Here is a 23,024-nt window from a genome sequence, read left to right as displayed (position 1 = left end):
CTGCAGCACAACGTCTTCATATTAGGGCTGGGCGATATGGCCTTTTATAAATACCGCGATATTTTTAGGCCATGTCACGATACACGATATATATCTCGATATTTTGCATTACCCTTGAATTAACACTTTGATGCACAAAATCACACCAGTATGATGATTCTATATGTCTACATTAAAACATTCTTGATCATACTGCATTAATATATGCCAATTTTAAACTTTCATGCAAAAAAGGGGATATCACAACTAAGTCAAAGTTGACATAACTGTATTTATTAAACAGTGAGTGGCTCAAACATAAAATTGTCAACAGAAAGTGCACGTTCTGTGCAAAATTGTCACAGAGACATTTCAAAACAAGACATTAGTGCAGGATGCAACTCACATGGCATTTCAAAACACAAAATTAAAGTGCACTTTTTGTACATAATGCCACTACAATATTTTAAAAACAAATAGTGCCCTTTTGTGCATGTTGTCATTAAGATGACATTTCAAAACAACACTAAATTTAAGTGCACCTTTTGTGCATAATGCCACTAAGATATTTAAAAAAAAAAAAAAAAAAAGTCCGCGAGTTTAACGGTATGGTCATTTTCAACACCGCACAGACTACAAGCTGCGATATATCGAGTATATTCGATATATCGCCCAGCCCTACTTCATATGGATGTTAACAAGTGAGCTAACACAAGCGCCGAGCTAACGCTAGCGCCAAGCTAACGTCACACAATGCATTTTAATACAGTCTTTTCGGAGACAAAAACGGCAAAATGAAATGACTAATGAAAACTTTAGACTTAAATTAAATCACGTAGGCCATATCATCAAGGATCTAAAACTAGCACACAGCGCTAACATATGAAGACGATGCAACTGCTAATGCTAACAAAACAATGACAGGGACGTCTTATCATCTCACTTTTTAGCGTTATTTACAGCTTACCGAAGTGCTCTGTTCATCATCTCCAAAGATAGAAGGAATTGAACCCTCAATCAGACAAAGTCTTTCGGCAAATCCTTCTTTATACTGGCGGAGGTTGCAGAAGCAGTCATCCTTGAAGTGCTTCGCGCACACAAAAATGACCTTATCCACAGATGTGGGTACATTTCCGTGAAAAGTAAAACTCAACCAGGCACTTTGTAAAGGTTCTGATGCTGGGAGACGGTGTAATGAAGCGTGTGGGTTACTACATCCAACAACCAAACATTTTGACTTATCCTCTCGTAACTTCTGCATCCTTGAGCTTGGACTACAAAATAAAAGCGAGAAATAAAAAATGGCGGATTTCTCGAAGTGTTGGGCCTGGAGTCGATGTACTAATTTGGCAGTTCCGCTGCAAATACTGTGACGTTTTTATTCAAAAAACGTAATAGAGAATAGAAAAATCGAAACAGATTGAAAAATATGACCAAAACAGAATATAAAGATATCTACGAAGCACCTGAAGAGACTAATTTGAACATTTCTGTACTTCTAAACACTCTAAATAAACAACAAAATGCATTTAAGGGCTAAAAAAGTGGATTAGCATGATATGTCCCCTTTAACACTCATCAATTCCTGCATTAATTACTTTCTGCTTGCTTTTACTACAGTACCAGAGTGGTTTTTGGTCTGAATTATGGATTTTAATTCTTCATATTTTTAAGAATTATTCCTTAATTGTGACGTTCTTATTCTTCCTCCGTGTGTGATTGGTTTGATGCTGTAATATCCACCTCCGTCACTAGAGCGCGCCAGTTAACCAGACTGAAATCAACACGCTTAACTCAGCGTGTTGTAATCGTGCTTTGTAGGACTGCTTCTCTCTGACAGGGAATGTTTGGTTAGGTGATGCCCGCTAACGGAAATTATTCCAAGATATAATTATCTAGCTTCGTAGCGTAGGCCCATTGACTCCTTTTTGTGTGTGTTTTTATTGTCTTTTGGAGTCATCAGAAAACAACAAATGATTTGTGTTTGTGTTTTTGTTGTAATTTTCTATATTTGTGTGTTGTATATTATATTTATGTGGTTGTTTTGTATATTTTAGGAGTAGTGTGTATGTTTCTTTTTGTTTTGTGTGATTTGAGTCGTTTTGTGTATTTTTGTTGTTTCTGATATTTTTGTGTCATTCTGTGTATTGTGGTTGTTGTTTTATGTGATTTGAGTGACACTATGTATTTTTGTTGTTGTTTTGCATATTTCTTTAATGTTATTTTTATGTGTTTTTATAGTTGTCTTGTGTGTTTTTGGAGTAATTGTTTGGATTTTTGGTGTCCTTATATACATCTCTCTGTCATTTTGTGTGTGCCCGGGCTGCCAGTTGCCCATGCCTGTTTTATAGTACAACATACACTACTACGGAAAATACAATGCTTCATTTAATAACAAAACAAATCATACAACTAAAAACAATGTGATTTTTTTTTTTGTCTTTTCTTAATTTCTAACAGATGTCATTAGTGCTGCAAGCTCTTGGTAACCGTCTACTGTTGTTAAAGGTTTCCCTTAAACTGGCCTTTAGGACTTTCATCACAAATGTGAGGCCTTCCGTTTCCTTATGAAAGCCCAGTATGGAAGCATCACCACAGCCGTCACACCGTCGTTCCTTTGTGAGTGAGTGTGTGAGGCGTTGGAGCAGTGCATCCTCTCTGTGTGGACACAGACGACTCACTGTGCTCACACAGCTCAGCAGACAATTGATGGTGTGTCTCTGTGCCTGGGAGAGAGGTTTCATCTTTTTTATCAAGACATGACATGTTTTTATCTTGTTTCTTTACCTTTTTCAGCACAGAGATGCTGGGTTTTTTGGCAAAGACTCCGACTCTCATCTTTTCTATATCTTCAACACTCAAAACAGGCTCCTGGAGGATGACGTAGATCAAAGAAAAGAGGAGAATACTCTGGTTTGTCATTCATTTAGAAAAGAGATGGGCAACTTTTATCAGAGCAATTGCTAAAAAAAAACTGATTATCTAAACTATTCATGTCAGCATTTAGAACTGATATAATCAATAATACAGGGTATATTTAAGGTCTATGATATTTGTGTTTTTGAAGTCATATATATTATTCTCTCATTTTATGTGTTTTGTGTGCTTTTGGAGTAATTTTTGTCATTTTGTGTATTTTCCCTCATCTTCTGTATTTTTTGTTTTCTGTGTTTTTGGAGTAATTTTGTGTATTTTTCTCATTTTTTTAAACTTTTTGTTTTTGGAGTCATTTTTGTGTATTTTTAAAATCCTTTTAAAGCTGATATCCAGAGTATCTGAGAAATCTATGTTTATTTATAATTCTTTTGAAATGCAAAAAAATACCACTAGTCTATTGTCTACTGCCGATGGTCATTCATATACATAAGTCCCACCTTCATCCTAAGACCTCTATACAAATGCCAATAGGCTTCGACTTCCTGGAGCGGGCCACTGTCAATCAAAGTGAGCAGCAAGTATCACTGAGCAGCATAATGTGATGGAGGAGCGCTCCAAAACTCCAGTTACCCATTCCACGATTGCCAACATATAAAGCTTCTACTAAAAAAGAAAAGAAAAGTCCGGGTACAAAGCTTGTGGATAAACGTCTTTGTGAGCGCAACAGAATTTATCTCAGAGCTGCTTTTCAAAGGATTCCGAACGAACCAGGATTTGGTGACATTTCTCATAGACAGGTAATAAACATGTTTTAATCAAAAATTATGGAACTCTAACAATAAATGTCTAGTTTTTGTAGTTATGTTTGTTATGTTTTGCAATGCGCGTGCACAAATGTAGAGGTGTAACTTCTGGTAGATTGGCAGAGGCAGGGGAGGAAGTAGAGCTGTTGAGTGCGGGACATCAAGATGTTCTCTCAGAAACTCCGGATAGCAGCTTTAAGTATTTTTCGAAAAATTTGTGTATTTCTTTGTTGTTTTGGGTGTCATAGGAGTCAATTTATATGCACGATTATTATTGCAACAACACATCATCAGTAGGGTAAAACTAATCTGTGTATTTCTGTCATGTTTTATGTTTTTGGAGTCATTTCTGTGTATTTGTGTTGTCCTTTTGTGTATTTGTCTGTCATTCTGTGTATTTTTTTAAACACGTTTTTTTAAAAGCTGATCTCCTAACATGCAATAACCTTTAAATTCTCCAACCAGGTCCACAACAGACAGCAGAGGACGTCAGGGTCAGACTCTGTGACCAGCAGAGCCCAGCCACAGTCGCTGCTGTTCAGTTCCCCCTTCAGTACATAAAAGAAAAAACATTTTTCATCTGTAAAACAGGTTGTTTTTTATCAACAGATGGATGCATGTGTAATTGTTTCCACCTGCAGCAAAGCCGACCTCTGTGTCACCGTTTCTCCAGGTGAACCCTGTTCACCCATCGCTTTGGCCACAGCACGAGCCGCTGAGCTTCTGCCTTGGTTTGGTTGAATTCTGCAAACCTTATTTCAGTGGATGACGACACATTTCTAAGCATTTTTAACAAAGTTGTCTGAATTTTTTTTAATTCTTCTCCTCACACACACACACACCTTTGTGCTGGAGCTGCATTTGTGAAGAACGTTGATCGCAGATCCCTTGAATCTCTTTGTAGAGCTGCTGCTGCTGACTCTCATGCTGGAATCCGGGTTATTAAGTTTGTTGGAATCCTGTCTGGTGGTTTTCTGCTGCTCTGACAACAGTACACCATTGAAAGGACTGAGATCTCCCAGCTCCAACTCCTGAAGGACAGACGACACCAACGACCATGCAACGTAAGAGAAGATAAACTAAGGATTCAATCAACTTTGAGGATCATACACTCAGGGTTGTGGTCAATTACATGTTTGAATTACAATTACATCTTCAATTATCCATGTCCAATTAGAATTAAAATTACAATTATTTTTCCCCCTAAAAACAAATTACAATTAAATTCTCAATTACTAAAATTTTATTACATTTACTGAGCCTTTAAAAAAAGTAAGCTCATTAAACTTAACCTCCCTCATGTGTTAGCTTTCTGTTAGCATCTCTTATGATAATGGGTCAGTTTTGACCAATGTTTTAAATCAGCGGAAAAATACAAGAAAAAACATTATCTATCATTTAGTTTGTTTCTCATCTCTGTTACTTTGTTTGGCTTCTTTATTCATGAAAATGTTGGTATTAATATTTTTTGTGTCGGCGTCTAAGCCTTTTTTCTGTCAGTATACCCTAGATTTATTTATTCATTGATTTATAAAATAATTTTATGATAAAATGATATTCTAGATCATTCTCACAAAATGCCAGGTAAACTTGATATGAAACATATTTTAATAATTGTTAGCTATGTATAAGTAAGCCATAGAACGTTAACATGGTTCCCAAGGTTTGCCTTGAATTAAATTGTAATTTAGACAATTACAAAGTCAATTATCAGAATTCAATTTCAATTCACTCATGATTACAACAGCAGCATATTTTTTCAATTACAATTACCATTATAATGATGTCATAATTGTAGTTAACAATAAATGACGTGATTATAATTGATCATATGATATGATCTTACCTCGTCCTGTGTGACTTTACTGAGGTATGAGTCACTGTAGCTTCGTCTGAACACCAGCACGTCTCCTTTCCTCACGTGTAACTCTTCCCAGGACGACATTGACCCCGAGTCCTTATGACCTTCACTCAGCAAAGCCACGTAATGTTGGGCCATCAATGTCTCCCTCACAGTCCCACTAAGAGTCCTGAGAGCAGACCTTCTCTCCAGCTCTTGGTAGATCTCTGGAGGTGAGGAGAGACCTAAAGCCAGGCAGGAGAGTCGCAGACACAGGAGGTACACCACCTACACCCACATGGACAAAAGAACATAATACACCAACTAAACATGGACGAAAAAAACATCCAATACACCACCTACACCCACATGGACAAAAGTATCAAGCTAAAGACCACACAGCACAGTGCTTTAATTGCCAGAATAACTTGGATTATTTAAACCGAGGGTGACATCATCGTTCATGTCAGCATTTAGAAAAAAGACTGATTTGAGGGTTAATACAGGGATTTTTTTATGGTCTTGAAGGTGTTTTGTGTGTGTTTTTGGAGTAATATATTTCTTTTTTTGTGTGTGTTTTTGGAAACAAATTGTGTATTTTTGTTGTATTTTTTGTAGTGTATTTTTTTGTCATGTAGTGTATAGCTGTGCGTGTTTTTGGACTGATTGTGTGTATTTTTTGGGTATTTTGTGTGTTTTAGTGGTCAACTTGTACATTTTTGTTGTCCTTTTGTGTTTTTTTTCTCATTTTTTGTGTGTTTTAGTAGTCATTTTGTGTATTTTTTCTCATTTTGTATATTTGTGTGTATTTTTGAAGTGATACTTGGTATTTTTTGGTTATTTTATGTGTTTTAGTGGTCAATATGTGTATTTTTGTTGTAGTTTTTTTTTTTTTCTCTCTTATTTTGTATGTTTTTGTTGTTTAGTGTTTTTGGATTAATTTTTGTGTGTTTTTCTCTCATTTTGTTGTCATTTTGTGTTTTTGGAGTCTTTTTGTGCTCATGAGGGTGTGACCTTTGGCGTGTGCCTGAGTCTGCGCGCCTCTTGGCCATGCAGCAGCAGTGCTTGGCGGTTGAGGTAGTGCTGCAGGGTGAACGGGGCTCCGTGCCGCAGGTTATCATCTGGATACTGTACCAGCTGTGCACCCAGCAGACGGGCGAATGCAAACACCTGGCTTATCTGTGCTCTTGTTTGGATGGAGCAAGGCCGCTTGATACGCACAAAGTGGATGGCCTCACTGGGGCTGAGGCGTAGCGTGTAGATCAGATAACAGGCGATCAGGACACCTGTACAACAAAGACACAATCACTTTTTAAACACAGAAGTTGAAGCTGGGATCCTCCCCTGTTTTCAGAAATGTGGCCTAAAATCTTTAAAATGTACGTAATAGTAGCATCTTAGGGTTAGGGTTAGGTTATAACCCAATACTGTATTGCAACAATTTTTAGGGTTAGGGTTAGAGTTAAACTTAGGGGTAAGGTTTAGTCTTAGTCACATGACCTAAACTGACCAATGACTGACCTATCACGTGACCTAAACTGGCCAAATAGGGGCGCTGCGTTTGAATAGAATGTTGGCATACTGATACGGCAACGGTACGGATAGCCACTGCCAAGATAAACAGTTGTGACCCGAAAGAAATCTGCGACCGCAGGGGGTAAAAGTTGCGAATTTGTTTTCGTAGTATAAACAATTAAGCAGAGAAGAAGAGCTCTCCTAAGAGACCTTTATTCTCTCTTAAACAGTCCGCTGACATGCTCTGGAGGTAGAATTTGCAAGTAATCATGGACTTTTGAAGGACTCTCACCCAAAAGAGACTTTTTCCCTGAGGGTTTGTGATTTTTCAACTCACTGACTTTGCCTACCAGATGGTATCAGCGCACTGTTTAAGGGAGAATAAAGGTCCCTTAGGAGAGCTCTTCTTCTCTGCTTCATTGTCTACAACCAAACAGCAGAGTTGGAACTGCGGTCACAGATTTTTTTGGGGCTACTACTGTATTTATCTTCAACTTTTCCTGGTTTGTCATTTTGACCGAAAAAGCTGTTAAATGATCTAAAAATCAGGCTGAATGCTTCCCTCCAATAGAAAACAATGAGATGTTTACTGACTGTGAGGCCGTGTGACATCTTCAATCACATGATTTCAAGATGGAGGAACACAGGCTCTTAAACTGTAAAGTAGTCCCATTTATAAAAGTTAAGAAAAACGAATGTGGTGCAAAATAATGTGTTTTGCTCAGCATAAATCTTCTAATAAGTACATTTCAAAGATTTTAGGCCATATTTTTTAAAAAAAACAGTGGAAGATCCCTTTAAAGTCTTTCAGAAATCATATTTTACCTGTCCTGCCCAGGCCGGCGTGGCAGTGCACAGCAACTTTTCCTTCTGTTACGGCAAAAGCTAAAACCTTCACAGCATTTATAAAACTACCAATAGAGGACACTCCAAAATCTGGCATCCCAAAGTTGTAGAAGTAAACTGAAAGAGAGATGAGCGCTGGTATGACTTAAAGTGCGTAAGTGAAGCAAAACCATTTGTCTGTAAAGTAACACAGCTACAGTAAGTTTGACTTGCTGATCAGTAGATGTTGAGGATGATTATTCTCACTGTCGTTTTCCATGAAGATCTGTGGAGAATAGGTGAAGCCACTCTCAGGGTCTAGAGGAGGTCCACAGTGAGCATGTTCCCCAGGGAGCTGCATGTTTATGATTGACCTGACATTTAACCTAAAGAAAAAAAGTCAAACAAAAATTGACAATTAGAATTGTGTCATAATTAAGGAAACATTTTTGCAATAAAATGTAGCATACTATTGTTACACATCAGTTTTGATAAGCTATGCACTATTGTTTGGGAGAAAATTAAAAAAATAAATTTCACACTCTTTTCATTGCTGAAGTTAAATAGTTTTAACTATATTGCACAAATATGTTTATTTTTGGAATACATCCAGTTGGGATTCACATTAAAAGTAAGTTTAATGTATTAATTCCATGTGGATATTTATATAATGTGTCATAATAAAAGTAGCTTTTATCAAACATGTCCAGTCAAAATGCAAAATATTAATTATTCTAATGATGGTTAGAATAGAAGTGTGTCAGACTATAGAAGTTGTGTCTGATAAACCTAAATGTATATGCACGTTACTTACTTACTATGAAGGTTGATTTGTGACTTTATATTATTCAATCAATAAAATATGCTTCAATTTAAACATTTTTAATCAAAGACAAACAAGTTTGAAACTCCCAAAAAATGTGCAATTAAACACTTTGATTAAAAAAGTTCTTTGATCGAAACAAAATAAAACTTCACTTCAATTAAAAAAAAAGGAAAAAAATGTTCAAATGCAAACAAATATGTGGCACCCAAAAATTCAATTGGATTTTCTAATTTTATGCATATTTTCATTTTATTTAAATCTATTGAAGTTTTTTGATTGAAGTGACCTTTTTTTAAAATTTGGGACAGATTATAGGACATTTGTGTTTTTATCATTCAATCCCCAAAAATATTCAATCAACAACAACAAAAAAGAAGAATTTTGCAATATTTTTTTTTTTTTAAAAAAAAAACTAACAAAGAACCTTTAATAAAAAAAACTAAGAAAAAAACTGCTTCAATGTAATTATTTGGGTTGTCAAATTGCATTCAAGCATTTTTTGTTGGATTGAAAATATTTTTCATTGAAGACACAAATCTACCTTCATAAGAAACTTCTCTGCAACTTCTCACCCTTTAGATAAATACAGTCAGAAAATATTGATCCGTTACCTTTGAAACTGATTAATGATGTTACATTTCTGAATCAGAAAGTTAGACGGCCGTGTCATTGCAATGATGTCATCTGTCACCCTGGGGATAAGCATGAATTGAATTTACATAATAGCAATATAATTATCAGTGCAACTCTTAGAGCACAGACTAATGTCATGAAGTCCCACCAGGAGGAGAACAGCCCTCTGATAACTTGTTGGTTTAATTTCCAGCAATTCGGTCCCTCATAGCGACAGTCTTTTCCTCCACAGGCCAGGAGACACAAGAGTTTGGATGGAATGGCTCTCACCAGGTTTTCCCTGGCCTGGGAATACGAAGGTCTGGGTGCTGGTAAGTGTGGGGCAAAGGTCGGCATCTTTCTGGCAGGTGAAGTCGAAACACGTTCCTTTTTTTCATAACTCAACAAGTAAAAATGAAAAGATTTGTGGAACAATCAACAGAATCTAAATAACATGAAATACACTAGAACAAAAGGAACACAATGTAGAAAATTCAAAACAAAGAACTCACCTTTTTAATGTGCTATAGAATTAAATTCCATTCAATGACTTTTTAGAAAACGAAAAAAAACAACCAAGTGAACTATCAGTTAAAGTGTGCTGAAGATGTGTCCATATCTCCACACACACTATTGATAGCTCACACTAAAACATTTAGGTGATGACCCTGATCCACTAATCCTGATTATCTGTCATAAACACATTAGAACAGACCCTCACACACACGAGCCACTTAAATAATGCTTATACGTAACGTTAGCTATAGACAGGCTGTATGCATGGGTACTGAAAATGCTGAAAAACTAATCCATGCATTTGTTACATCTAGACTAGATTATTTTAACTCTCTACTTTCAGGATGTCCCAATAACTTACTTAAAAGTCTCCAGTTAGTTCAGAATGCTGCAGCTAGAATACTAACTGGAACAAAAGGAGAGAGCATATTTCTCCAGTATTGGATTACCTTAAAAAAAAAATATATATATATATATATTTTTTTTTTTTGTCTTTCTAAAGGACTGAGATGCAACCATGGTGGAGGAAGCTACCAAATGTTCACTTAAACTTGGTTTTAGAAAATAATGAAATCAGATTACGTGAAATTCAAAGCCACATTATCGAAGACAACACCATACTCAACAAGTCAGCCTGTCCACATTGGCTCGCATTCTCAAGCGAAACCAAGTCAGACTGAAACAACTTTATGAGTTGCCTTTTGAGAGAAACTCTCAAAGAAACAAAGAGCTCAGACGTGCATATGTGGATGTAAGTACAATATTGACTGCAGTACACCACACACAGCATGTTTTCCAGTGTACTGATATCATATTGACTTTTTGTTTTTTGTTTTCAGGGAGTACTGGGAATGGATGCTCATGCAATCCCACGAGTTCATCTTCATAGATCAGGCTGGCTTCAACCTAGCAAAGACCAGAAGAAGGGGAAGAAACATTGACCACAGAGCCATTATAGATGTTCCTGGCCAATGTGGTGGAAACATCACAATGTGCGCTGCCATCTCTAAAACGCATGGTGTCCTCCACCGTCATGCCAACCTTGGACCATACAACACATTTTTTTAATTTCACTTTTTTTTTTTTTAAATTTAATTTTTAATTTTAATACAGCCCATATTCACACATTTCTGGACAGACTCCACAACATTCTCATACCACCAGAGCATATGAATGATGCAGACCATCAAATAAACCGGCACGTTGTAGTATGAGACAACATGAGCTTTCATCGTGCAGCCACAGTCCAAACTTGGTTTGCTGAGTGACCACCCACCGTTTCTTGTGTAATACCTCCCACCATACTCACCATTTCTGAACCCTATAGAAGAGATATTTTCGGCATGGCGGTGGAAAATATATGACCGGCAACCCTATGTGCGCATTCCTTTAGTGCAGGTTATGGAAGAGATGTGATGAAATTGATGTGGATGCGATTCAGGAATGGATAAGGCCCTCAAGGCTCTTCTTCCCTTGATATCTGGCAAGGGAAGATATTGCCTGTGATGTGGACGAGGCGTTATGACCAGACCCAGCTGTACGGCAAAATTCTGCCTAATTATTTTTGTCGCCTATATTTTTTTTCCGAAATTTTCTTTTTCAGTTTACTGGTTTGTTTGTCTTTTGTGAGCATATTTTTGTTCATTCCAGTGTAAATATATCTGATGTGCATATGTTGCACTGTCCTGTTTGTGGAAAAATAAAATGTTTCAACAGCATGTGTGTATCTGCAAATATTTCTGTGCATGTGAACAATTTGAGAATTTTCTACAAGTTGAACTATTTTAGTATAATGGCAAGCATACTAAAGATAAGAGTGCTTTACAGTATGCCCAACAGTGTGTAGTTGGTTAGACAAACATCTGGTAATATGCATGACGTGTGCAAAACTTGGATTTTGACAATGCTATATGCAGTTTTGATTGCAGGGCTTCATTTTGCAGGCTATAGGAGGTATTTTGCAGTTTGGGTGTGTGGTTTTGTGAATTGTGTTAAGTATATAGATAAAACCGCACTAGTTTGCAAAATTGTGTTTTAGCAATTGGAAAAAAAAACTGTAATACAGAATATTTGATTAAAATAAAAAGGAAGGTTATAAAAGGTAATTCCCAGTTTCCTTGTTTCAACTGTAGGCCTACGTCTCACTGTACAACAGTATGCAGCACAGTATTGTACAGGCATCCGTGTGTTAATTTATTGTGTGCTTTCTAAACCAATGGAAAGCCAACTGGCTTTGGCTGAGCTGTAGGCATGCAGCACAAATGGGCGTGACTAAGTGCTGCCATCGTGTGTGTGGAGCAGACTGCAGGAGTGTTTGTAAATCAGAGGTAAAGTAAGAGACACTCAACAATCTCAAAGTAAAATTAGTCACTGAATTTAACCATTTCCAAATGGTTTGATTATTTCCTTCATTGATATCTGACAAAGAATGTTCGGATCTTGTAGTAACAGTTTTAAGTGGGATGGACTGCATGTACCGTCATTGGTTAAAAACAATCATGAATAAATGTGACATATTATACATAATGAAAGTTGAAGTATTTTTCACAAGGAACAAATACTGTAACAAATGTTACATTTTTTTTTTTTTTAGCTTCGCCCCATGTCTGCATACATGATAGAGTAATAATTCTGAACATACATTCCACTACAGAAACTAAATGCAATTAGGTATGTGTGTTAATTAATTTTATATTGGATGTCAGTGCAAAAGCCAATATCGTGCATCCCTACATTCAATACACAAGAGGTATTATTTCAAACATTTAATTTTTCTGCCTATTAAAGGTGCAGTCCGCAATTCTCAGATCCCTCCCTCCCCGCTACTCTCTTGCCCTGCCTCCAAACTTTCCAAAGTCCCTCCCTCAGAGAAGCTAACAAGCTAACATTAGTCCGACAGCAACATCACAGTAATATAAAATGCTCTGTTAAAAGCATATGAATGCAGTGCTTTTCTCTCTCTCTATGTGCACACACCTCAGCAGCAACAACTCGGTGTCACTTACAACAGCCACACAGAGGCAGCTGCGTGCACATGAACAACACATGCACTATAGATTTCTAGTGTAACAATTACAAATCAAACATAATGTAAATCAAGCAGCAGTAATTACCTTTCTAGCAGAAAAATCACCAATTCCATCTTCTAATCCTCCAGACCATACACTGTAAAAAAAAAAAAGAACAATGTTCTAGCTCCAGGAAAGGGGCGGGGCCTGGGGACAACAGTGGTCAGACAGCCCATCAAACACAATCCTGGCTGTAATTGGCTCTTTTTGCTCGGCCGTGCATTCTGGCAATCTGCCAAAGGCTGCAGGGGGGACTCAATGAGCCTGTTTATTTCACACAAACTACTAGTTTCATGTAAAGCTGTCCTTATATAGTGACAGCTTTAGCAAATATGACAAAAAGTCACTTTTATAAGAGTTGCAGACTGCACCTTTAAGACTTCAAAATGTTTTACAGGTTTGGATTTTTTCTAATAAAAAGCAGTATTTGTCTAATAAGAGAGAATTGTTGAACTAAATGCAACCTGGAATTTTTGGATGTGGATTTTCATGTTTTCCCTGCGCTTGCTTAGATTTTCCTTCAGGTCAGAATTTTTTAATCATACATCAGACTTTAGATCCCCTAAAAAATAAAAATTTGGAAAAATTTTTTGGACTTCTTTGAGTATAAACAGTAGTAAACATTAAGTGGTTTTTAAACACAGGCTTCAAATAGTATTCAGAATGTTTTTATTTATTATATTTTAGAAGATTAAAACAATATTTTGTCAAAGGAAAGCACAAATAGGAATGTAATTCAAAATAAATCAAAAGCAGATTTGTGTTCAAAAATTTTGAAATTTCAGGAATATAAACACAGTTAACCTTCAACAAAAAACAAACAAACAGCACATTGCACCGCCAGAGAACAACTAAAGACCTACTCAACACATCCTTCCTTTAACATGTTGCAATGACTCTGACCTTTCAACATCAAAAAGGACACTTCCCTTCCTTCATTGAAAAATATAAAACCCAAGGGAATATAAAAACCAAAGATGGTTACTTCATATTTTTTTTCCGTTGATGAAAAGAAGCCATTTACAGATGTTCAAAAACCAAAGTCATGTTGGAGAAAAGTCGTCTGAATTCTACTGAGCCCCAGCACAGGAGGAAAACCAATTGCGATATTTTTTTGTTCTTGCAAAACCAAAGTCTGCAGCAAAGCATTGTGGGAAATGAGAGAAAAGGACGATAGATTGGTACCAGAAGGCAGTGTTCCTTTTTTTTTTTAAATCAATGCTAACAACTGAAATGTTGCATGGTGCTAATCTGCCATCCTCCACTGTGACCGACCAGTCAGAAAAACCTAAGAAATGGGACACAAAAAAAACTAACTTCATCCAAAACTAAACTCAGGAAAAGCTTTGAGTAAATAAAAACAAATGATTATTGTCCAGGCTGTTGACAGGAGCAAAGAAAATCTATAACTATGTTCAGCGTTGTTATAAAACTGATGGATTTCTCGTGTAATCATAACTTGTTACCACGCAAAAGGATAAAGAACACAAAGAGAAACATCAGAACCAATATGAAAGAAATGAAGAAGGAAAGGACTTGTAGGGAGTTCTCCTTTAAGGTGGATTAAAGTCCATCAGCCTGAGCGTGAACGACATTTAGTGCTGGAGGCTTAAACGTTTTTTGTGGAGTCAAACGTGTGGTTTCATTCAGTCTCTCTTCTGATCAGACAATCCATCAGAAGTCATTGGGAAAGCTCTTGGGAAAGCCAGTCCAGTCCTTCGTAGAGGCCAGTGCCCTGTGTGGCGCAGGTCGACTGGATGTGCCACTGCACGACGGAAAAGAAAATGCGTCACAAATAAGAAAACGCAGCATGTGATTCAATTCATCCCTGCAATGATTCACCTTTTTGTTTCGGAGGGTGTTTAGGCCAAGTTTGTCTGTTAGTTCACCAACTGCCAGAGCGTTGGGGAGGTCCTGTTTGTTTGCAAACACCAGCAGAATGGCGTCTTTCAACTCATCCTCTAACAACTACAAACACAGAAACACACCTTCAGCATCTCAGATCAATAATAGGGATGTCCCGATACGATTTATTCATTTCTGATATGATATCGATATTGCAGCCTTGCGTAGCGGCCGATATCAATATTGATCCAATATCAGCAAGAATCATACATACTTTTATTTTTATTTTTTCTTTAATGTAAAAAAAAAATACGTATTTGTAGTGTGGAATGTTAGAAAAGGCTTGATTAAGTGATGTTACTTAAATATAAAACAATAGTCAGCAACAGTAGGAATGAAAAGAAATTGACCCATTTATTATTAACCAATTGGTTACACTAATTTTAACCTTCAACATAATATCTAGAGTATTCTATAATTGAATAAAATAAATAAAAAATTAATAAGAAGAATTTAAAAAAAAAAAAAAAAAATCAGAAATTCGGAAATATGAGACCGATATCCAATATTCGTTTTCAAGCGGATATCAGACCGATATCCGCCTGAAACACCCCTAATCAATAACGAGTCAAGTCAAAAACTGGTGCTACAGATATTCTTTTCAAAATTACAGGAAATAAAACATTGTTTGCACCAAAAAAGCTTAAGAAAACACCAGGAAATTCAGTGCACGTATGAAATGAACTATAAGGGAACGAGTAACATCACGTTTCAGAATGCAAGTAGCATAAACTAATTGCCTGCATAAAAAAAAAATGTAAAAGTGGAGAAGTCAAAAATACTGGAAATAACAAGACATTATTTGCAATCTGTGACAGAAAGCCTAAGAAAACAAAAAAAGGAAATTATTTTTTAAATGTTTTTTAACATGCCAACGTAAATCATTATTTTTGCACTTTAGTTCCATGTCAGATTTTTTCAGCAGCCACATATCTAATAGTCTAATAACTTCATAATTCTTTATTTCTGCAACGTTTTTAGGATTCTCATTATTATTACTTTCTTAGTGCGTTTAGTGTTGAAAAATAATCAGTATTTCCTCTTGACCACTAGATCAATCAATCAATCAATCTTTTATTTGTATAGCGCCAAATCATAACCAATGGTATCTCAAGGCACTTTACAGTAGAGCAGTCTTAAGGACGGACTCTTCATTTTATGGATACACACATATGCATATATACGTATATACACATACATATGTATCCCACACCCAACATGAATTCATCATGGCGGCAAGGAAAACCTTCTGTTAAGCAGCAGGAACCTTGTGTGGATCCCATTCCTATGATGAACAGCCATCCACGTTATGCTGTGTGATAGATGGCTATCACTATTTGATGGAAAAAAGAACAAAAAAAAGAACACTTTGCTGTTAAGAAAATATGCAAATACAAATTAATCTATTTTAATCAATGTAACTTTTAACATCATTTGAGTGTGTTCACGTATTTTTTTTTTTACACATTTTTAGTGGCTACACAAACATTTTAAGTGCATGTGTTTGATACCAATGTGTTTGTCATAACTTTGTCATGTAAGACATTTGACTTTTGAGTTAGTGAGATGTTTCTATACATCATAACAATGTATTTTACTTGATCTGTATTGTCACCACACACTTTGAGAAGCACTGCATTAAGGTAACTTTTAAACATCTAAAACCGTGTACGTTAGTGATCGCATGCTTTGGATTCAAACATGTTTCTGTACATCTAAAGTTAGGTTAAGACATGGCAGACGTGTCCACTGGTGTAAATGCATTACCATCTTTGAGAGCTCGTCTGCAGCTTCGTTAATTCGTTCTCGGTCGTTACTGTCAACAACAAAGATGAGACCCTGGAGGAAAGTAGAGAAATGCACAAAAATACAAGTCAAATTAAAAAAAATCAAACAAGTTACTATAAATACTTTTTGGAGTATGAGAAAATATCTGAAAAAAAGAAAATCAACAAAAAAAAATGCACTGGTTATATTGTGAAAAGTGTTGCAAAGAGGCAGAATATTTCCAGTACATTTCCATGGGAACTTAAAGAGTAACTAAACCCAAAAAACACTTTTTTCTGCTGAAAACAATTATATTGTGTAGGAAGTAGTGCTGTTGATTGATTCTGGTCCAACTCTCAACATTTTAGTCAAACTATTTCCATTAGTTGTATTTAGTGTAAAATGTCAGAGTGACTACCCCCTATGGGATGAAACCAGGCAATTACAATTGAATTTTGCCATTGGCTGAGAACTAGATTCTGTGACTGTTAGCCCCGCCCCCTCCTATAAAAGCTATCACACGTGGGAGTAGGATGGACTGAGAGAATAGTGAATAAAGAGCTATAGTGAGTAATGAGTAGCTAGTTAGCATAGCATAGATTGTTCTTTAGAGATTTTATAGTATAGACTAGGCGTGTATTAACTGCTCCAGGAGCCCCGCCCACAATCAATTGAATTTCTCCCCTAGTGGCAGTTCAGCAAAAAACAGAGGCTTTAGTAACACTAAGTTCTAGAATATAGATATATAAACTATTAATGGCAATTATTTGAAATTAACCACAAATTGTGTGTAATTTTTAAATAAGTGGTCCATGTTAAGGACAGACCTTCAATTTTGAACATTTCCCTGAAAGTTCTCAAATTTGAAAATGTTTAATAATAATGGCTTAGATTTATACAGCACATTTTTTCGAAGAGGCTCAAAGCACATTACAGAAACCATTATTCAATCACACAGTCACACCGGTGGTGGTAAGCTACAATGTGGCCACAGCTGCCCTGGGGCCAACTGACAGAAGCGTGGCTGCCATTTCGCATCACCAACATTCATGCAAGGCAATGTGGGTAAAGTGCCTTGCTCAAGGGCAAAACGACAATGATTCAGATAGAGCGGGATTCAAACCCCCAACCCTTCAGTTACTGGACGACCCACTCTACCACTGAACCACGATCGCCTTCAACCTTTTGCCCCCGTAGCTGCAATGTTATATTTTATTATTCAAAATTATTGAAAATGTATGATTAATCCCAATAAATAAATCCCATAAGACATTATATTATCAAATATTCCCAAAATTAAATTACCGTGGAAATGTCCCACCCATTTTCAATCCTAATAGTGAATAAGTGTTTTAATAAACAATATCAAGGCAGCCAAACGGCACAGAAAGTTTGTTTCAAATAAAATAAAATGAATAAAAATCAAACATCACACACTGCTTGGGTAAAATGAGTCCGTACCTGTGTGTTCTGGAAGTAATGTCTCCACAGAGGTCGGATCTTGTCCTGGCCGCCGACGTCCCAAACAGTAAAACTGATATTTTTATACTCTACTGTTTCCACATTGAAACCTTTAGGAAAAAGAAAAAAAAAAAAATCAAACAACTCTTAGTAAAACTGAAATAAACAAACTAACCAACAAATGAATGGCCTCCTTTACCGATAGTTGGGATGGTCGTTACGATTTCACCGAGCTTCAGTTTGTACAAGACGGTGGTTTTTCCTGCAGCGTCCAGACCAACTGAAAGGAAAAATGATTGTATTTATTAACACAAAGTAACACAAGCAGGAGCTCATGATGAACATGCAACATTGGTTTTTCTACACATCTTATCAACACACGCACAGCTGGAGCACATGTGGCTGAAAGGAGGAGATACTTTATCAACTGCTTAAAGTTCAAATATATTTTTATTGATCCATCAGAAAGAACAGTTACTGATAGGTTTGTTTAGACCTGAATTGAGATGATTAAATGCTTTACAAACTATAATAATCGTCAAAGTACGTATTTGCTGATGGAAGATAAAATGTTGGCCAAAGAAAAACAACAATAAAAATTCCCCGGCCTTAATATTTTAAATGGGGAAATAAATAAATAAATATATAAATAAATAGCCTGCCGCAAGCCATAAACGTATTTATTCAGTTTGGCTTTAATGTAGTGCTTTACGATTTTTAAAGTATTTGTTACAGTTCTTAATTTTCAATGTTTTTATGCAAATTTTGAATTTATATGTTTCAAAAATTGTTCTCTTCACTATATTTTTATCTATATCAAATTATTTCTGTGCACATTAGTCTCTCAACCTTTTTTATTATTTACAACTTTTGTCGATCACATAAGCATATTTCTGTGAAGCAATTGAACATGTAAGAAAAGTATGATATAAATAAAGTTTGATTGATTAAGAAATTTGCCTCAAGTGAATGTTTCAGAAAAATTCACAAAATTAAATATTTGAATACATTTCAATTTAATTGAACACCTTCAAATTACGTTATGCATAGGTTTTTAAATGAAATGTTGTGTAAATATTCCAATCTTTAACATGCAGTCAATTCTACTCAAACTGATGGCAAAGTAAAAGCACTATTTGTTATTGTTATGTTTGTTCTTGTTTTTTATTTTTTGGTTGTTTGGATTGTTGTGGTTTTATATGCTGCTCTTTTGTGTGCTTTCGGACTCATTTTTGTTGTTTTCTATGTGATTTTGTTGTCCTTCGTCTGTTTTTGTTGTGTTTTGGGAGTCATCTTTTTGAGATGTGTATTCAAAATCAATTTCCCTGACATTAATCTAGTACATGCATTTATCTATTTAAGTTTATTCTCGTCCATACATTATTGTCATTCTGTGTTCCCTAACATGACGTGTCTTTGTGATTTTCTGGAAGAGGTCAAAGCATCTCCATATATTATCGGGCAGAAGTTACACTAACTTTCAATATGTGCATCATGATTTTTACCATATTAACTGGTTACTTAGATTAATAGTGATCGATTGGATTGGAAACTTTTTTAAATTTTAGAGAAAAATAATCCGTTTTCAAAGTTTTTTTCCATCCTGCAGTACACCAAATAACCACCAGGGTTTAAACTATTTCTGCATTAAAGGACAATTCTGTCTAAAAGGTAGTTAATTCTTGTTATCCTTCAAAATAAAAGACCGAAAATGATAACATCAAGGTGACAATTATCCACTTCCGTCCTCGTCAAGACAGATGATGATGATGATGATGATGATGATTACCCAATAATGTGACTCAAGATTGCAACAGGATGGTCATGGAAAACGTATGTATTTTCTTTCTTTCATTACTTAATCTACTTTCGTAAGAGTGTGTAATAAAGAAAATTAATTTTAGGAAAGGTTTGTATCCATAAATTCGTAAATAAAATAAAAGAAACAAAGTATGGATCTGTGTGTACTCGGTTCTAAAAAAGCTAGAGAAAGCCATTTAATTACATTAATACGACTATAAAAGACATCAAAGATTATTTTTGCCTTTTCTAAGCGTTTTAGCCCAGAATTACACTTTTTATCAGCTGTGCCGTGCCATTATCTACTGCTAACATTCCCTTTACCTGTCATTAGCCTCCTTTAGTCCCAACTTACCCATTAAAATCCGCATCTGCTTCTTGCTGAACAGTCGGTCAAAGATAGAGGAGAGGGTGAGGCCCATGGCTGAACGAAGAGTCCGTAATTTGAGAGTGAAAAACGGTGTTAGAGAGGAAAAGCACACAGCTCGGAGAGAAGCTGAGCTCAGACTGACACGTCCGGGCCAACGTGGAACAATCCACGTCACCGCTTTGAATCAAACTTTATTGACAACGAGCAGCCTCGCTGACAACGCCCGGCGGTGTGGGCGCAAGATGTGTATTTTTATTATTCAATTAAAAAATAAAAAAAAATGTTCTAAATATTGAAAAAATAAAACACAATGTTGACTTCAATGAAATTAAAAAAAATCCAATAATAAAAAAAAAACAAAAACTTTTCCTTCAATCAAAATTAAAATAAATATTTTCAATTAAAAAAAAAAAAAGTTCAAAAGCAAAAAACACATTTGAGACAAATCATTGCATTATAATATGGGTATGGGAGGCCGTTTAGGAAAAAACACAGTGAAAATGAAAAAAAAAAAAACATAATGAAAACCAAAAACACACAACAAAAACCTTAGGTTTACACATTAGATGGCCCACTTGTACATTGAATACATTGAATATATATACACAACTTACATAATTTTTTTCACATTGATAAAGCTCATCGTAATACAATGGAGCAGTGTAGTCAGAATTTTTTTTTTTTTTTTTAAATCCGTTTTCCGAATTAATTTTGGTTTTTTTAAATTCGTTTTCCGAATTAATATTTTTTATAATTTTTTTTTTTCTGTTTTCCGAATTAATATTTTTTTATAAATCCGTTTTCCGAATTATAATTTTTTTTTTCCTGTGGGCATTATCTCATAATGTTTTTTTTTTTTTTTTTAAACACGGAGACTGGTTCCGGTTCAGAGTTCATCACAATGGCGTCATCCACAGTTCTGGATATTCATCCATTTATTGATTTTTACTTTTCGAGTTAGAATATAAAGATATTAAGGGTTTGCAGTCTTTGCACAACTTTGTCCATCTGTCCATCAACTGGTTGACAACACAGACAAAACCTTCTGCATTGACAACAAAGCTTTGTATGACATTTGCTTCCGCACGCTCAAACTCCCCACGCCCAGTAATGGAGACCTCAATCATCTGGTGTCTGCTACCATGAGCGGTGTTACCACATGCCTTCGCTTCCCTGGCCAGCTCAACGCCAACCTCCGCAAACTGGCCGTCAAAATGGTCCCTTTCCCTCGTCTGCACTTCTTCATTCCTGGCTTTGCTCCTCTCACTAGCCTTGGCAGCCAACAGTACCGCGCCCTCACTGTGCCCAAGCTCACCCAGCAGATGTTCAGTGCTAAGAACATGATGGCCGCCTGCGACGCTCGCATTGGCCGCTATCTCACCGCTGCCTTTTTGTTTCGTGGTCACATGTCCATGAAGGAGGTGGACGAGCAGATGCTGAACGTGCAGAACAAGAATAGCAGCTACTTTGTAGAATGGATCCGCAACAACATCAGGACGGCTGTTTGCGACATCCCACCACGTGGGCTCAAGATGTCGGCCACCTTCATCGGAAAAAGCACAGCCGTCCAGGAGCTGTTCAAGCGTATTTCCGAGGAGTTCACTGCCATGTACCGTCGTAAAGCCTTCCTGCACTGGTACACCGGTGAGGGCATGGATGAGATGGAGTTCACAGAGGCAGAGAGCAACATGAATGACCTGGTGTCCGAGTACCAGCAGTACCAGGACGCCACAGCTGAGGAGGATGAGAATGAATAGGAGGAGGAAGAAGAGGAGCTGGAGTGAAGCTGAGATCGCTTATCATTACTTTCACGCCTTATCAGAAATAAATTCATCTTTCTGTTTATTGTCTCACTTATTTCTGTTTATCCTTCTGTTCTTCAAAGTCCTAATTCAGATACTGGTTACTTGTTAGAGTCAAGCTTAATCTGCACAACAATATTTGTCCTGTCTGCTTTAATTTGCAACACCAGATTATTAACTACTGAGGACCACACACTACACGACTGTTTGAACCAACTGAGGTCAACCTATGTAGGAGGATTAGCTTGGACAAGGAGTGATAAGAATTATAATATTAATTATTAATAATATTACAGTAATTTGTCAAGAGGTGCAATCTGAAATCGAGTTAAAGTGTTTCAGATCACTTAATTAGTTATTAATACCTTGTCATCCAGGGATGTGAACTCTTGACAAGACTGTCTATTCTCCATATAACAAACCTTATGATTGTAATATTTTCATAAACCACAGACAACTTCTCAAAGTATAAACATTTTTTAATCAAACAAGTTAAAACCTACCAACACAATAAATTTAAAAGAGCGCTACACTCACTAAACTATAAGGATAAATGTATATACACTTTAAAGGTAAAAGCTTAGTAGAGAAAGAAAGAAGGAAGGAAAGAGAAGTAGCATGATCTTAGTGAGTGAGTGTGTGTGTGTGTGTGTGTGTGTGTGAGCGCGTGCGTGCGTGCGTGTGTGTGTGTTGAGAGATATTCATTTATGTACTCATGTTGTCTATATGTTACCAAGAGAGAAGAAGTGTTTAACTCTCACCACTATGTGGCGCAAGTTTTTTATTGGTCAGGGACGCATGCTGCATCATCACGTTCAGGGTTTGTGAGCGCGCCCAAAAGTTTTTTTTTTTCTTCCCTCTTTTTTGCCTTGGATGTTGAGGATGTTCAGTGCAAGTGTGTGACAAATAAATATGCCAAAGAGACTAAAGAAGAACATTGCCTTCGTCATGTATTTCCTCCGAGTTCAGCGCTGGTGAAGCTGCAATGCTCAACAGGTTATGGGCCCAGGAGCAACTCGAAGAGGAGTTTTGTTTCCATGATTTTTCACCGATAGAAA

The 23,024-nt window shown here is 36.4% G+C and overlaps 3 protein-coding genes across 4 annotated transcripts; 1 reads left to right on the top strand and 2 right to left on the bottom strand.

The window, feature by feature from the left end:
• Window positions 1-2,233: 2,233 nt before the first annotated feature.
• LOC114466108 (protein tyrosine phosphatase domain-containing protein 1) lies at window positions 2,234-13,389 on the bottom strand. Of its 2 annotated transcripts, none has more exons than XM_028451580.1 (11): window positions 12,907-13,389; window positions 9,277-9,357; window positions 8,107-8,225; window positions 7,840-7,977; window positions 6,514-6,785; window positions 5,506-5,787; window positions 4,502-4,690; window positions 4,295-4,411; window positions 4,106-4,207; window positions 2,767-2,850; window positions 2,234-2,705 (listed from the first exon to the last, which is right to left on the bottom strand). In XM_028451580.1, exons 1-11 carry the CDS (start codon window positions 12,933-12,935, stop codon window positions 2,433-2,435), a joined length of 1,686 nt encoding a protein of 561 aa, XP_028307381.1. In that variant the 5' UTR covers window positions 12,936-13,389; the 3' UTR covers window positions 2,234-2,432. The 2 variants fall into 2 exon arrangements, with proteins under 2 accessions (XP_028307381.1, XP_028307380.1); XM_028451579.1 differs by lacking the exon at window positions 12,907-13,389 and adding an exon at window positions 9,447-12,555.
• A 124-nt stretch (window positions 13,390-13,513) lies between these two features.
• Window positions 13,514-20,341, bottom strand: LOC114466109 (ADP-ribosylation factor 4-like). The gene is made up of 6 exons (XM_028451582.1): window positions 20,150-20,341; window positions 18,194-18,274; window positions 17,995-18,104; window positions 16,534-16,605; window positions 14,704-14,829; window positions 13,514-14,626 (listed from the first exon to the last, which is right to left on the bottom strand). The coding sequence occupies exons 1-6, from the start codon at window positions 20,214-20,216 to the stop codon at window positions 14,543-14,545; spliced, it is 540 nt and encodes a 179-aa protein (XP_028307383.1). The 5' UTR covers window positions 20,217-20,341; the 3' UTR covers window positions 13,514-14,542.
• Window positions 20,342-21,277: 936 nt separating this feature from the next.
• LOC114466110 (tubulin beta chain-like) lies at window positions 21,278-21,921 on the top strand. Its single transcript, XM_028451583.1, has one exon. The coding sequence runs from the start codon at window positions 21,307-21,309 to the stop codon at window positions 21,919-21,921; it is 615 nt and encodes a 204-aa protein (XP_028307384.1). The 5' UTR covers window positions 21,278-21,306.
• The last annotated feature ends 1,103 nt before the right edge of the window (window positions 21,922-23,024 follow it).

The sequence above is a fragment of the Gouania willdenowi genome, chromosome 6 (genome assembly GCF_900634775.1).
Source record: "Gouania willdenowi chromosome 6, fGouWil2.1, whole genome shotgun sequence".
In the NCBI taxonomy this organism is placed as follows: domain Eukaryota; kingdom Metazoa; phylum Chordata; class Actinopteri; order Blenniiformes; family Gobiesocidae; genus Gouania; species Gouania willdenowi.
This window is presented reverse-complemented; position numbering and strand designations above follow the sequence as displayed.